This window comes from Galeopterus variegatus, unplaced genomic scaffold, assembly GCF_000696425.1.
Source record: "Galeopterus variegatus unplaced genomic scaffold, G_variegatus-3.0.2 Scaffold1813, whole genome shotgun sequence".
In the NCBI taxonomy this organism is placed as follows: domain Eukaryota; kingdom Metazoa; phylum Chordata; class Mammalia; order Dermoptera; family Cynocephalidae; genus Galeopterus; species Galeopterus variegatus.
Window position 1 is genome coordinate 56,960 of NW_007727924.1, and position 14,163 is coordinate 71,122.

The following is a 14,163-nucleotide window of genomic DNA, read 5'->3' on the forward strand; positions in this document are numbered from 1 at the left end:
CAACCAGCCTGCCCCCCCCTGCCCCCCGCCCCCCCCCCCCCACACACACACCAAGATCTAAGGAGGATCTGATAAATCTAACTAAATGAGCCCTACATTTTTATGGGAGCCTATAAGAATACATCAAGGTAGATACAGAGACAGCCTTAAAGTAGTACTAGTAGCAGCCATAGGGGAGTTCGGGACTATTTACCAAAGGGAACAGCATTAATGATTTGAATTATTAGAGCATATACCCCCGCCCTCAATTAAGTAAAGGCTCTATAAAGAAAAATAAGTGTGCACTGCTTTCCAGGAATCCTGATAGTTAGCACATCAGAAACACAACATTAACATGCTTTATTCCAATGATGCAGGCCACAAAGCCTGAACACATCCTGCTAGTGCCCAAAGGACTGCATGTTGCTTTCTGCAGGAGCGCTTTCTCTGCTGATGCAGTGGGGCTTTACCTTGGTGCCATTACCCTGCATCATACTGCAATAATTAATGCCCATCAAAAATAATAATAATAACAGAAAATAGAGTGACTGCAGATAAGGAACGCAGGCAAGGGCACAGAGTATGTAAGGGTAGTGGAAAAGAAAGAGTATGTAAACTGCTTAACTCATTCTTCAGATGATGGTTGTGAAAACATTCGTGATGGATTATTTCCTGCCACGTCAGCCTTTTAGGGGGTTACCGGGCAGGCTGTTAGTTGTTTTGTTTTGTTTTAAACAGAGTAAGAATTACATGTTAAATCTATGGCTCCCTCTCCCAACCCTGGTTTTTAATTATAAAAAGGTGGATGCATTATTTTTAATCTGATTATATTTTCAAACACCAGGGTTCTTTCCATCTGAAGCCACCTCTTCATTGAGTGGGGAGTAATGAACAAGCTTCGCTTGAACCGCTATTGCCTGGAGTGGAGTCAGGTCTGGATGACTTAGGTCTTCCTGTGGAAAGTCCTCAGTTACGGACTAGGAAGCACTGTTGACCACGTAAGCATGTGTGCCCCACCCTGGGTTACAAGGCAGGTCATCAAGCTCCAATCTACAAGGGGTGCTAAGACAGGACAAGCCATTTCCCAGGATCAAGAAAATCATTTTCAGCAGAACACTGCTCAGGGAGGGTTCTCCATGTTGTTAGAAGGAACACTCCAATATGCCATTCATTCTCCACTCCCTAAAGATAATTTGAAAAGAATAGCTGGTATCTAAATTGCTAAACTGCCCTCTAAGGAAACCCTGGTTTTTCTCGGAGTTTTGTTGATTTTCTTCCCTCCAGACTAGGATGCAAACCCAGGCTTAAGGCTGAATCGCTGGAGAGGTTAGAAGTGCTCAACCTCACTTTCTGAATAAATGTGGAACACGTGGCTTAAAGAGGAATCAAATTATTAATCAGTCCTGGGTCTTCATTTCTGTTGGTTTGACTTTGTCCACTCTACTATAGTTTTACCCTCTGGAAAAGTGGCTTAGGAACACAGGCTCTCTTGATCTAGTGCTTTCTGCTCATTAAACTAGATGCTGAGAGCCAGGACTGCAGGCCCTCAGAGTATAACAAAGCTATTAACCACTTTTTGTGAGCCAAATAAAATTGTCAGACCAGATTTTTAGATAGGATGCATTTAACAGGAAAGGATATAGGATGTGATACTGGGCCCATCAGAATTTCTGCTTCAGGTGTTCAAGTCTGCATAGCAGAAAATACGTAGATTTTGTGGAATGCATTCCACGAGATGAGCAGCCCTCAAGGTGGAGAATAACATTAGTCCTCAATAGTGCCATGTTTTACAATAGGAATTAATTAAGCAGTAAACCGTGACAGGACATGCATCATGGTATCATAATCACAAGCCTCAGCTGCATTACAAGGCAAAAGGCCAAAGACTGAGAGCTTTCAACCAGCCTGGGAATGCAATTAGGGTGAAATGCTGTGTGCCCTGGAGTGCCTTTATGCCAGGTTAAAAATTCATAGATATTACTCTCTCCCTCTAGAATACTAAAATAATCCACTTGGATGGAATTCTCAAGTAAGCCACCTTCCCTCACAATTCTTTCAAAGATCAAAATAAAGGACAACATTAAATTGGTAATGTCAATGACACCCCAAAGTAAGACCCTGCCCAGTATCCCTGACTCACTGACTGGGCTTTCTTTGTGAAGGTGTCCCAACGCTGCCCAAACATCTGTCTCACCCTCCTATGAGACTCACTATTTGGGCGCAACTTGAATATTAATAGCTTTATTGGACAATTGTTCTACAGTTGTTCAGAGTATATGTTTGGGAAGGGATGGGAAGGTCAGCTAATAGATTTAACATCAGCACTCAGTCAGTTAGCCCCTAATAATAGGTATGGCAAGCAGAAGTAAAACAATTTTCAGAAATACAAAAGAAAGCAAAAGAAAAATACTAGCAAAGTACTAGACTATGACTTAAGGTAAGCCACTTAAATCCCGCTCCCCTACCTATACTCACTGAAAAGGAAACACAAGAAATGCAACTTATTTGCAACTAATAATCATAGGCCTATAGTCTTTTATTCACATGTAAAATTCTAAAAGGGTTAAAAGCTTGCAGACCAATCAGTAAACTTGGCAAGTTTGAGAGTATGTATTTATAGATTTAAACAAAAATGTACACAGAATATAAATGTGGCCATCAGCCATTAAACATTTTTTTTAAAAAAATGAACCACACACAGCTGGGGTAGATTAAGTACTAACTTTAAATCATTTGAAAGTAGTAAAGAAAAAAATTCAAACAGTGAAACAATCTACAAACCCGCTTTGAAATTTAGAATGCACAGCCTTCTCTTTGGGTGTTAAAGAAAAATTATTTTACCAATAGCTACTGTTAATGCAATAGAGAGGCATGTACTGTGACTGTATGAAAACTAAAAACCACCCTTCTTATCTTCTCAAAACATCAAATTGTACTAATGGAAATTTTTCCACACTACAAGTATTCCACAGCTGAGTTCATAATAATAGAATGTGCGGTATACAAGATAAGGGAAATGGAGAAAATATTTATTTTCCTTAGAATAGCATTGGCAAAAGGTTACTAAATTGAATCACAAATGTTTACAACACTTGACTCAAATTCTTATCACTGTTTTCCCATGAAACCAGAAGCCTGGCCCCAAAGGGTCTGCATTCCTATTGTTCCTGTCCCTCAGCACACATTATATCATCAGCCAGCAGAGGGATCACTACATTCCAGTATCACCTCCAAAAGTGCTCGGTTCTCATCATCCGCAGCACCAGGGGAGGGAGATAAGCACCAGAGTTCCAGAATAGACTTCCAGGTGGCCTTGGCAATGAGAACCTGCTCCCAATGCTTCTACAGACAGCATTTGCCCAGGTTCTGATGATGTGGGGCTGCAGTGGTCTCCATATGCTATCACATCACCCCAGGACAAACCGGGCCTTGAGGTTTCTGAAAAGGGTGTGCTAAAAAAAAAGCATTTCTCACCTGTTGCAGAATGTGTCTTTCCCTCAGTGTCATTAACCTTCTGTGAAGTTCTACCAGTTCATCTAGGTATGCCTGAAAGAGAAGAGTATCCCCCAAAAGAACAAGCCCTTTAAGAAACAGTTCAAAAGAAATAAGTGAAAACATAAGCAACAGTTGGAGGGTCTTCATTCTCCCACTCTACCCCAGGCTGCGGGGAATCAGTGCCCAAACACTTCTGCAGACCAAGACTCTCCTGGCCTGATCATTACCTTTACCAAGCCAGCCTTTAAAAAAAAGGGTAGGGGTGGAGGGAATTCTTGCATTTATTTGCTTTCAACAAAATTCAAGTGAGTAGACTCACCTCCCCACAACAATCCTCTACAAAGAGTAGGGAAATTCAATGCTAAATTGTGAGTTTGAACATGTTAAGACAGGCTACTTTTACTTTTTTATTCTTTAATCTCAGAAGGTTTTTGACTAAGAGAAAAAAGTCTAAGTTTGAACGTGGAAGTATAAATGCACATTACCAATTATGTCAGGGCAAATTCTTTAAAAAAAAACCCCAAAACCAAACATTGCTAGTAAACGATGCCAACAAGTGACAGAACAGAAGAATATCTTATGAAAAACAAATCACTATCCAAACTAGCATCTTGTTTGTGAAGAGCTCCTTTGAAAGGGCAGAGGGACACCTTTCTTTCCACGTGCTTAGACTCATGTGTCTTTGTTAGCCTAACTGCATGGGTGTCCCCACCACCATCTGCAATAAAGGCAAAGGAAAGATTCACAAAGCATTAAAGAGCTCTGCATTGACTCGGAAAAGCATGGGGCCCTGCCCATTCCAGGTGACTTAACCCCCACCAGGTCTTGCAGTCAGATTTCAGATGCATGATGCATACTTTAGGAAAGAATACTGTACTAGGATCAGATGTCTTGCTCACTTACATATGAGATTCCCTAACCCACCTACCTCTCCCACAGTTCTCTTACTTCCCAATTCAATGCACAGGAAATCACTTGGCAATGTAGGCATCATGGCAAATAGGAGCATAAAGCCAAGCTTAATATAATACTGAAGGTATAAGCAAGACATGGAAAACTAACTACAAAGCCCTCCAATGAAGTACTTATCATTTGGGAATCTTGGGTACTTCTGATGAAAATGGAGTGAGAAGCAGCAAGGATGATCAAGGAGAACACAAAGAAGTAGAAGACTTGACAGTGCCGCAACAGTCACAGTAATGGACTGAAAGCCTACCTTGTCACATTCACCGTTCTTTATTTGCTTATCTGATTTGCTTTGCTTTATTGGACTTTTCACTTCAAGAATCTAGGGATCAAAGAGAGCACTGTATTAAATTTTACTTCAAGCACTTCTTAGCTAACCCACCACATAAACAAAGGCACTCACTGAATGAAAAGTACAACATCACTTTCCAAATAGTATTTCTTCTCTATACATTTTCTTTCTTCTGTTCTAATTTTACATTTTCTGGGAAAATAAATTACTTGTATCTGAAATGCTGAGTCAGAGCAATAGAACTTAAAAAAAAGTTGACAATAAGGAAATTGATCTACCCTTCCAAGGCTGCTTCTCTTTTGCGACAACACTCTCACACATATGTACAACAGCTGAGTTGTACTGAGATTACAGTCCCCTCTGGCAAGAATTTTTTCCTATCCATTCTGCTGTTTCAGCATGACTACCAATGCTCACTACACTAGGGAAGATAAAAACAAACACTCAAATGCCCTTTTTAGTACCTGCTTTTAGATTCCAAGTTATTCATATCCACTAAATTGATGCAGCTTTGGAAATGAAGATGGTCTTCAGTTACACCGGTTGATCCCAATTTGGGATCCTCCAACTCAAGAAATAAAGAGACAGGACTGTCTTCTGTGTTTCAAGAAATGATGTTTACCCGTGGCAAAACACCAAGTGCCTTTCCTTTAATCTGGACTGATTACAACTTAAGTTATGAATAGTAGTTCTGCATACTGTTCAGAAGCTTTGGTGGGGAGCTATGTTTCCAATTATTGAAAAGGAGAAACAAATTATTATTTAATAAATGTAGCTTATTTATTAGACAGGATCTTCAAAATTGAGGATTATGAGGGAAATACTTTAAAACGGCCTTCTTGAAAAGGCCAAGAACCACTAGATTTATTAATGATGAGTGTTTACAAAAATGTATAAATATAAAAAGCAAAATCATTTGTCCTTTTCATTATAACTCATTACGAGTGAGTTTTTATAATAGGAGACTAATATTAAGAAAGAAAAAGCCAAATAAAGGACTATTTTAAGAAGTTGCATATTCCTACTATTCTTCTCCTTACCCACTATCTGTCCAAACTCAGTCACTGTTCTGTTCACAGGTCTACCATGTTCCATAACATAAGATTTTAAGAATGAGTCCACTTTTGATTTGTAGAAGTAAGAGTACTGATTAGGCTCAGAAACCTAGCCCTGTCATTTAACATTTGGGGGCCTCAAAAAATGAAATGAGAGAGATGAACAAGAAAGATAATATCCAGATTCCCACTCGGCTTTAACATTTGTAATATTGATAAACATTGTTCTCGTTGAGGATAAGGCCAGGACATTCTGGAAAAGACCAACTACTCCTAAACAGTATATCTTTCTTTGTATTGAGAATGCACAGGTAAGAAGTATGCTTCTAACAGTTTTTCCAGAGAATTAATTTATTTCTTCATTTTTAACATTAAGATAACCAAATGACCAATTTGACCAGGCTAACTGAAAATACAATACTTTTGGTAACACAAGGAAATTACTTAATAGCAGAGGCAAGACAATCGTTTTTAACATGCTCCACTGTAAAGGAAACCAAACACTTCACTGTGTTCAGAATTTCCTCCTCTCTATTGTTGTTGGAAATGAGACCTCAAGGGGAAAATCAGTGCTCAGAGACCTAGGAGTAAGTAGGTCAGTAGATGGCACTCCTCGCCAACTCAGATGCTGGGCTGGGCAACGCAGACACTATCCACTGAGATTTCAGGCAAGAGAAAAAAACAGTGCCTGCCTACTTGCCTTGTGCAGGAGAGAACTGAATTTTGTTCCCATCATATCCATCTCCTCCCACAATCCCCTCCCCCAACTTGCTGCACTCCGGGTGTCGAAAGTGACTGAAGACACTATATTTGCAATGGAACTGTGCTTAACTAGGTTTAGAGAGTTCTGCCACCTTCTCTTCAAAGCAGAAAATAGACAGAACATTTGGGCGCTTAAGTCCCACCCCACACATTCCGTAAGTGCTACAGCACAGAAGGCCAAAATACATTGAAATCCTAGTTTCTTTCTTCTGAAGCTGCAGTGGCAGGAACAAAAGCTCCGGGTGTCAGTGACCCGCCTCAAGTTACTGAGTGGCTGCCCAGAGAGGACTCAGTTAATCTTCCTTCTTTGATCTCTCCCTGCTCCAAAATAAACAGCTTTGTCAAAACCTCATTCTGAGAGAGCTGAGCCGTGCTGAAGACAATTGTTTTATTTATGATCATTTCTTATCTTTAGGGAAACGACTCCTGAATATAAAAGTACAACACCTTGTCTTCCGCAGGCTTACTGCAAACCAGTTGAACTGGATGGACTCTTTTTAATTTCATTCAACATGCCTTGAAGGCTGGAAGGTGATTTATGATATTCTGAATATTAACTCGAGTCCAATGGATCACTTCCTTCCTTCAAGTCCTCTCACCTCTCCCTCTCTGCCATACTTTTGACTAAAGAAAATCTGGCGTTTTGTTTTTGTTTGAAATTCACATAAGGGAGGTTTGGGGTGAAAAAATCATCTCTGGTTAAAATGGTGCAACACTCTATTATTTTTTATTAAGCGATACTGAAAGAAACAGCCACCCAAGCTGCCTTGATGCACCATTTATAGATATCGTAATCTCTGAAAACAGAAGAATGGCGAGTAGTGGCACTTCTATATTTAATTTGAGTATACAGTTTAAGAATCAAATTTTCAAGATTATGTTTTTTGGTATCTCTTTGTGAGGAATGACAACTCAATTATTCAGCAGACGGATTAACACTGATAGATCTTTCATGTTAATAATCATTAGTAGCTCTGAACAATATTCAGGTTAATTACTTGCTTTGTTGACATGTGGTGCTCTCTCTCTGTTCACTTTTTTTCAGTAGTTAGAATATGTTTGACTCTAATACTTCTCTTCCCTAGTCCCTGGAATATTTGAGAAAAGGCAACAGGCAGTTTAACTTTGCCTGGTACTTTACAGAAGCTTAAGAAATCATTTTCAATTTGCAGATAGAGAACAGACAAGGGGTACGGAAGAGGAAACTCAGTCTTCCCATTTCAGAGTTGGGCCTTCCCGGTATGTTTTTATCTATTTTATTTGATGTAAAATTTCAGATTCTCCTCTTTCATGGACACACACATATTCAAAGACTAAAAACACATTCTATAGTGAAATTTAAGAGACTTTTAGGTTTTTAAGAAATTTTTACTCTCTCACTCCATTAGCATGGAGAACTAAGAAATACTAGCAATTTTTTTGAGTCCTAGAACACTGCCTTAAAGGGATAGCCTCACACTTGACCCAGTGCAGGTGATTAAAGGGGTTAAGGAACCAGGACTAAACAAAGTTTTAAAAAACCTTTTCTTGCTCTCGGCTCCAAGACATAGCTCCAAGGAGGTAAGCACTCCTGTGATACATACGTTTCCTTCCTGTCCCAGACTACCTAAAAGTATAAGCATATGGACTTTCTTATTATGCTTATAGGTGCATGGAGAAAGTGACATAGAACTGAGTATTCATGGCAGATTAATGGTTCACACGTGTGAAGCAACATTTGTCAAGTAAACATGCCAAGGAACCAGTGGTATGCCATTTTATCAGATAAGTAATTTTTACCATCTTCAGAGAGATGATACTAATTGTCTTTGCTTTTGTTTTGCCAGACAGGTTAAAAAAAAAAAAACAGTCTGACAAAAAATCTAAACCTTTCCGTAAAGCCGGGGTCCAGCTCAAAACTGCCCATTCACAAAGGGTTTCAGGGCAGGTATTGGGTTTGAAGGGCAAAACAGGGGTTTCTTGAGCTGCACTGACTCAGCAAGCCTGGTCTCAACCATGCTTGGGGGAGATGCTGATGGAGGTGCATGAGGGGCACAAAAGCACACCCTAACATCCTGCACTCCTGGCACCGCCACTGCTGCAGCCCATGAAGTGTCCCAATTCTGATACACGACCCACTGGAAGCAGAAATCAAGCCGAAATAGGTTTAAAGTGGATATAAAAATACAGTCAAGGTCCTAATTCTGTTCTTTTGCCGGCTCTTACTGAAGCAAAAATTTACAGAATGATCCCAGGTTATTTAGTTAGCCAACCCAGTGTTCTCCTCAACTGAATGGTCACGGTGTTATGTCCTTCCTCTGTTTACTTTCCACAAAAATGCCTGACCTGTGGTGGTGGACCGCCACGCCAGAAGTGAGAGAAGGCTGAGCCATGGGCACAGCTGTCCCTGGAGGTGGGGAGGAGCAGGGACAGCAAGGAGCCAGGATGGGAAATACGAAGTTAACAACTCAGTGAACAACCCATCTGCAACAGATGACAAGGCTGGGCTTTCTTTCATTCACATGTAGGACACAAAGAAACTGCAGGCGAACTGTAACTGGTCCAGTAAAGAGCACTGGTATCATTCCTACTTAACAATGAAGGATTTAAGTTGTAAATAAACTTAATACAAGAGCAATTTTAAATTTTAAGAGATCGACGCTCATGCTTTACACAATATGTAAATAAAAAGTCTTCAGCTATAAAATTACATTTTCCAAGTAAAACAAAGATCACAAATTCAAGGGCAAGACTATTTAAAATTGTAGGACACCTGTAAAACAGAGTTAATTTTTAAAAAGCACAGTTCTTTAATTTTCAAGTTAATATACAGCAACTTGAATTAAGCAATTACTGTGAGGTCACAGGAAATCTGTCTAAACAAAAAGATAAGAATAACTTACGGTAATGAGAATATCAACTCACTGCACAATGAGGCTTTTACAATATTCATGACACTTGAAAACAGTTTATTTTAGTAAGTAATGAAAATATCCCAGTCTTATTCATTTGTTTAACAAAAGCTCTTCATCACAGCCTTTAAAGTTCTGCCTAGACCTTATCCAAATAACTATATTCTGAGTTGACTGTCAAATTAATAAGCTTTCCTTTAACTTGATTTATAACAATGATAATGACCTTTATTTTCTCTGCATTTTATTAATTATTCCTTATAATCCCAAGTGATAATCCTTCTTCTTGGATGAGAAAACTGAGGCAGAGCACCTATAATAATAAACATCTACCATCACTGGAGTGCCAAGTAGGTGCTGTGCACTGCCTCATGCTCTTCTCATGTATTATTTATCATCCTCCCGATAACCTGCAAGGTAGGTGTTAATGTCATTTACAGATAAGGAAGCCGAGGATCACAAGTTAAAAGTTAACTTCCCACTAGTAAATTACCAGTAGTAAAGCAAAGAACCAGGCTTTATATCAGCACCAAAGGTCATATTCTTTCTAGTTAAGTCAGCTACTTACTGCTGAAGGCTAAAATATATAGAAATCAGGAGTAAATGGGCAATACTTTTTGTCATCATTCCTTCCTGCACCTGCTTAATTAACCCATCCAATGGAACATACTCATCTTCTCATGACAACAGACGTTCTTTTCCTATATGTGTTTATTCCTAAGGATGTGGCTTCCCATTTATTTGGCATCAAGAGGGACTTTGTTTAAAATTCAGAGGCAAAAAGTTTTGTGTTCCCTATAAAAACAATTACACCTAGTTATGCAGCTTTAAAAAGTGCAAACCCCACTATTTACCTGGTTGTTGTTGGTTTTTAATAAGGGTGGTGGAGGTTCATGATGTAGGGGTGAAGAAGCAGAACTGCTTTCACTATCGCTGCCATCACTTAAGCTAACTCTGAAAAGAAACAGAGAAAGAAGTTGTATGCATCACTGTAAACAGACAATTCTTGAAATATCTGTGGAATAGGCATGGAAAGCAAGGATTCCAAACACTAACCATTGAAAAGTTTGTTTAAACAACATCTAACAAGCACTTACTTTGTATCGGCAACTGTGTTAAGTGCTTGATCTGCCATTTCTCTTTTTATGATCCCCTATTTCACAGATGAGTAAATTGAGACTTAGACTGGGTCTCTCACCTAGGGTCACAGAGGTAAAAGTGGTGGCTCTAGAATGCAAACCCAAGCAATGTCACTCAAAGCTAGTGCTCAGCCACTATACTTTACTGGTCTCATTTATCCATTTATTTCCCTTTCCCAGCTCCACCTACCCACTATCATCAAGCACACCACTCAAGCTTACAGAAGATCAACAAAATCAGAGTTCATACATTACTACATTTATTTTCCTTTCCCTTTGCCTCTTTGCTATGGATGGAAAAGTTACAAACAGAGCTAGAATAGTCTGTGGGAGTGGAGGCAACTACTCAGAAGAATATAGCCTACAGCCCTGCACCACTGACAGCTCAGAGTGACATCTAAGGCAGAGATAGGTGAAGCCCCACATGCTGGAACCACCAATAATCACCTCCATCGTGTCTCTGTTCAAGTCTGCCTCTAGTTCTGAACACTGGTACAATTAACTGAATACACAAAACAAAGACACAATGTGTTTAGGACAACTGCTTTAGAAAAATAGGATGAGATCTTCAACAACTAAAGACAATAAAAATACACCTCGTCCTCTACTTTTTCTTTTTCAGAATAAAATGGAATTTTCTTTTAGCCAGGGTAGGAGATATTTCTTTATTCTACTCTGCTGAATGCGAGTCCTCCGTCAGAAATGTCCTTCAGTATTTGCTTCCTTTCTCCAGTAATATAGTAACCTAATATAAAGTTCTTCTCAGAAACAGAAAATGCTTTAGAAATCCGAATAGTTCTTTCACTCTGAATAGGCAATCACATTCTAGCTCTATTATATATTCAGACAGACAAGATACAAGATAAGAAATGAAAATAATACACTGGGATATTCCTTTAGCAAAAACTGATGGAACTTGTTTTTCTTAACTAAATTACATTAATGAAGTGTTCAGTTGAAACGCTGCTTTAAAATGCTTCTTGACTGAAGTGGAAGGCTGAGTATTTAAACTGATTAAACAGTTGAGACTTCACAAGTGCAGTGAAGATCAAATGTATACTGGCACTGCCATGAGAACAGCACATGTCAGGTGGGGAAAAGAAAAACGTTCCCAATAATGCATAGCCACATCAGACATCTCACAAATATGTATGATCTCACCCACATGGACTCGGGATGGGACAGTATGTGGTGGGCAACAGCTAATCAGAATATCCAGATCTTCTATATAACAATTTGGGAGATTGTCTAAATAGGTCATGTAATTTTCATCAGCTAAATTTGAGAGCAGCCAGTGGTTAGGATTTGGGTTGTTAAAAGTAAATTCCTTAACTCAAAGTTTCAGTCCCTTTAGGTCTTTATGCACTACCAGTTTCCTTTTTGTCAGTTGTAGGACTTCTAAAGCGAAATGTTTTAAGACCAAGGCTATAAGGTTCCTCATTTTCTCCTGTTTAAAACAAATATAGACAAGTGAGTTTAGGAAACAAGGTGGAGAGAGATGTGTTGAGTATGGCCCTAAGGAACAGTCATTAAGAGATTTGACATATCCTAAAAAGGCTCTTCTTAAAGGACACTAAGGCATTGCCAAATAGGAAGCATATGGTCTGTCTAGTCTGGGTGAAAACTGCATTCTTTTCAGGAATTTTAGGACCTTCTACACAGTAATTAATAATGGGAAAAGATTCAATATATTATAAGTGTAATTGGATTTTAAGTTCAAGTAGATTCACATTTTTCTACTCAAAACACATTAAAGTAAGCATGCCTATTTGTTTTCCTCATGATAAACAAAATCCTCAAGGCAATTTCAAGTTGACTATTAATTATAAGTGACATGAATTACCATCTTATAATGTGGAATTATGCCTCACAGCATTAAAGCTACTTAAGGAACCTAATTGTCAGCACACTTAAAAGGAATTTATTTTCTGGAAAACACACACAGGTGATCCTAGCTTTAATTAGGTCACACACATAATTCACTGGAGCCAATTATGTATTTCTAACTACAAACAGCAAACACATTTCTTCAAATTCTGAGACTACCTCCGGCAATGGATCTACACAAACTCTTCAAATGAAAACAGACGATTTCAGCAGTCAATTCTGCCACTTGGCATATCCTTTCAAGAACAAGAACTTCTAATATGACTTTTTCCTATAAATGTTTTAGAGGGAAAACCTCTCCTTTCTGAGAAAAGCAGAAAGAGTGCCCTGTAGAGGTGAGTGTAAGCACACCAAGGTGTCTCCGCAGCAAACGAATGTGCCCATTGACTGCTACTGTTTTTGACATTTCACACCTTTGCTGTGATTATACTAGCAGGTGTAGTGAAAAGGTATGACTCAACTGCAGGGAACCTCTTTCTGTCTGAGACACTCACCTGCGACTTCGGCTACCTCCTCTATTTACAGGTCTCTCCATTTCAGAGTCATTGTCATTATCCTCTCCTTCATCCGATTCCTCCTCATTGTCATCAGAATGCAGATCTTTCATTATAGACCTTAAAGGACCTGAGTAATGACAAGTGAACCACAGGCAATCAAACATACTACTTTAAACATGCTTAGCCATATCAGACACACAGAAATGCTTACCAGCACTGAACGCCAGTTAAAAATAATCATTATCATATATATTTATACAATTTATAAGACAAATTTGGTACAGTTTCTAGAGTGAAACCTCTGCCAAAACACTACTGTTTTCATAAGAGATTTCCAAAAATGTTCATTAAAGAATCTCTATTTCCTAGGATTCTTTCCTGTATATTTTTCTTCCCTAAGAAAAATTATACCTAAAAAGAAAGAGAAAGATCTATTAGTAGAATTGAATGTTTTGTTAGTTAGGTTAATCCATGTATTGAAAAATTGAGATTAATAAATTACTGTGGTTGTAACTTGTTCTGGGCAATGCAGCTTTTGTGTGGTAGTTTTTGATCTATTAAGGTTTAGCTGTTTTAGCTGTTCCTTTTATTTCAAGGTCAATTTCAGATCAAGCAAGCATTTCAGTTAAGTTCAGATCATAAAGTATTTCAATTCCATAGTGTAATGTCCTATTTCTGATCTTCATATTGATCTTGGACACAAGGTCTTCTTGCAACAATTTTATGCAGCCAATTTTCATTTTACTTTTTAAGAAGTTCCTGGCAAAATACCAGCATATATTAACATAAATAAGACCATGTAATAAATCAGGTACCCAGAAAATTCAAGACGGTATCCAGTATTAAATGGGAGGGGGGAAAAAAATCAAGCCATAACTAATTTTATTCCAGGACAGGTCAAAACTGAGAACACACATGCATACAAAAACTCATTAGTGTGGCTTATTTTCACTTCGCTATTCTGTGATGAAAAGAAGATAGATATTTTTAATCTTAACAGAAGAAAGAGATTGTAAAGGCAATCAAGAAACTCAGAGAGGCACTTTCATTCTGGATTAGACAATTCCTAAAGTCTAATCTATGATAGGAATGTCTGACCCATCACTAACTCAGTTCTTCCTTTTTGTCTTTTTTCGTGTCTGGCAACGGATCGCAACCCTCAGTGTCGCACCCGTACCGGACCGGGACCGGCTACGGGAT

General features: G+C 38.7%; 1 protein-coding gene across 2 annotated transcripts in view; it reads right to left on the minus strand.

Annotated features, from left to right (window-relative positions):
- MLLT3 (myeloid/lymphoid or mixed-lineage leukemia (trithorax homolog, Drosophila); translocated to, 3) overlaps window positions 1-14,163 on the minus strand; it is a 278,524-nt gene that overhangs the window by 4,146 nt on the left and 260,215 nt on the right. For both annotated transcript variants that reach the window (XM_008579114.1, XM_008579115.1), the window contains 4 exons: window positions 12,961-13,090; window positions 10,295-10,394; window positions 4,691-4,762; window positions 3,454-3,525 (listed from right to left, as the gene is read on the minus strand). In XM_008579114.1, coding sequence (XP_008577336.1) covers window positions 3,454-3,525; window positions 4,691-4,762; window positions 10,295-10,394; window positions 12,961-13,090 — 374 coding nt within the window. The remainder of the gene's footprint in view (window positions 1-3,453; window positions 3,526-4,690; window positions 4,763-10,294; window positions 10,395-12,960; window positions 13,091-14,163) is intronic.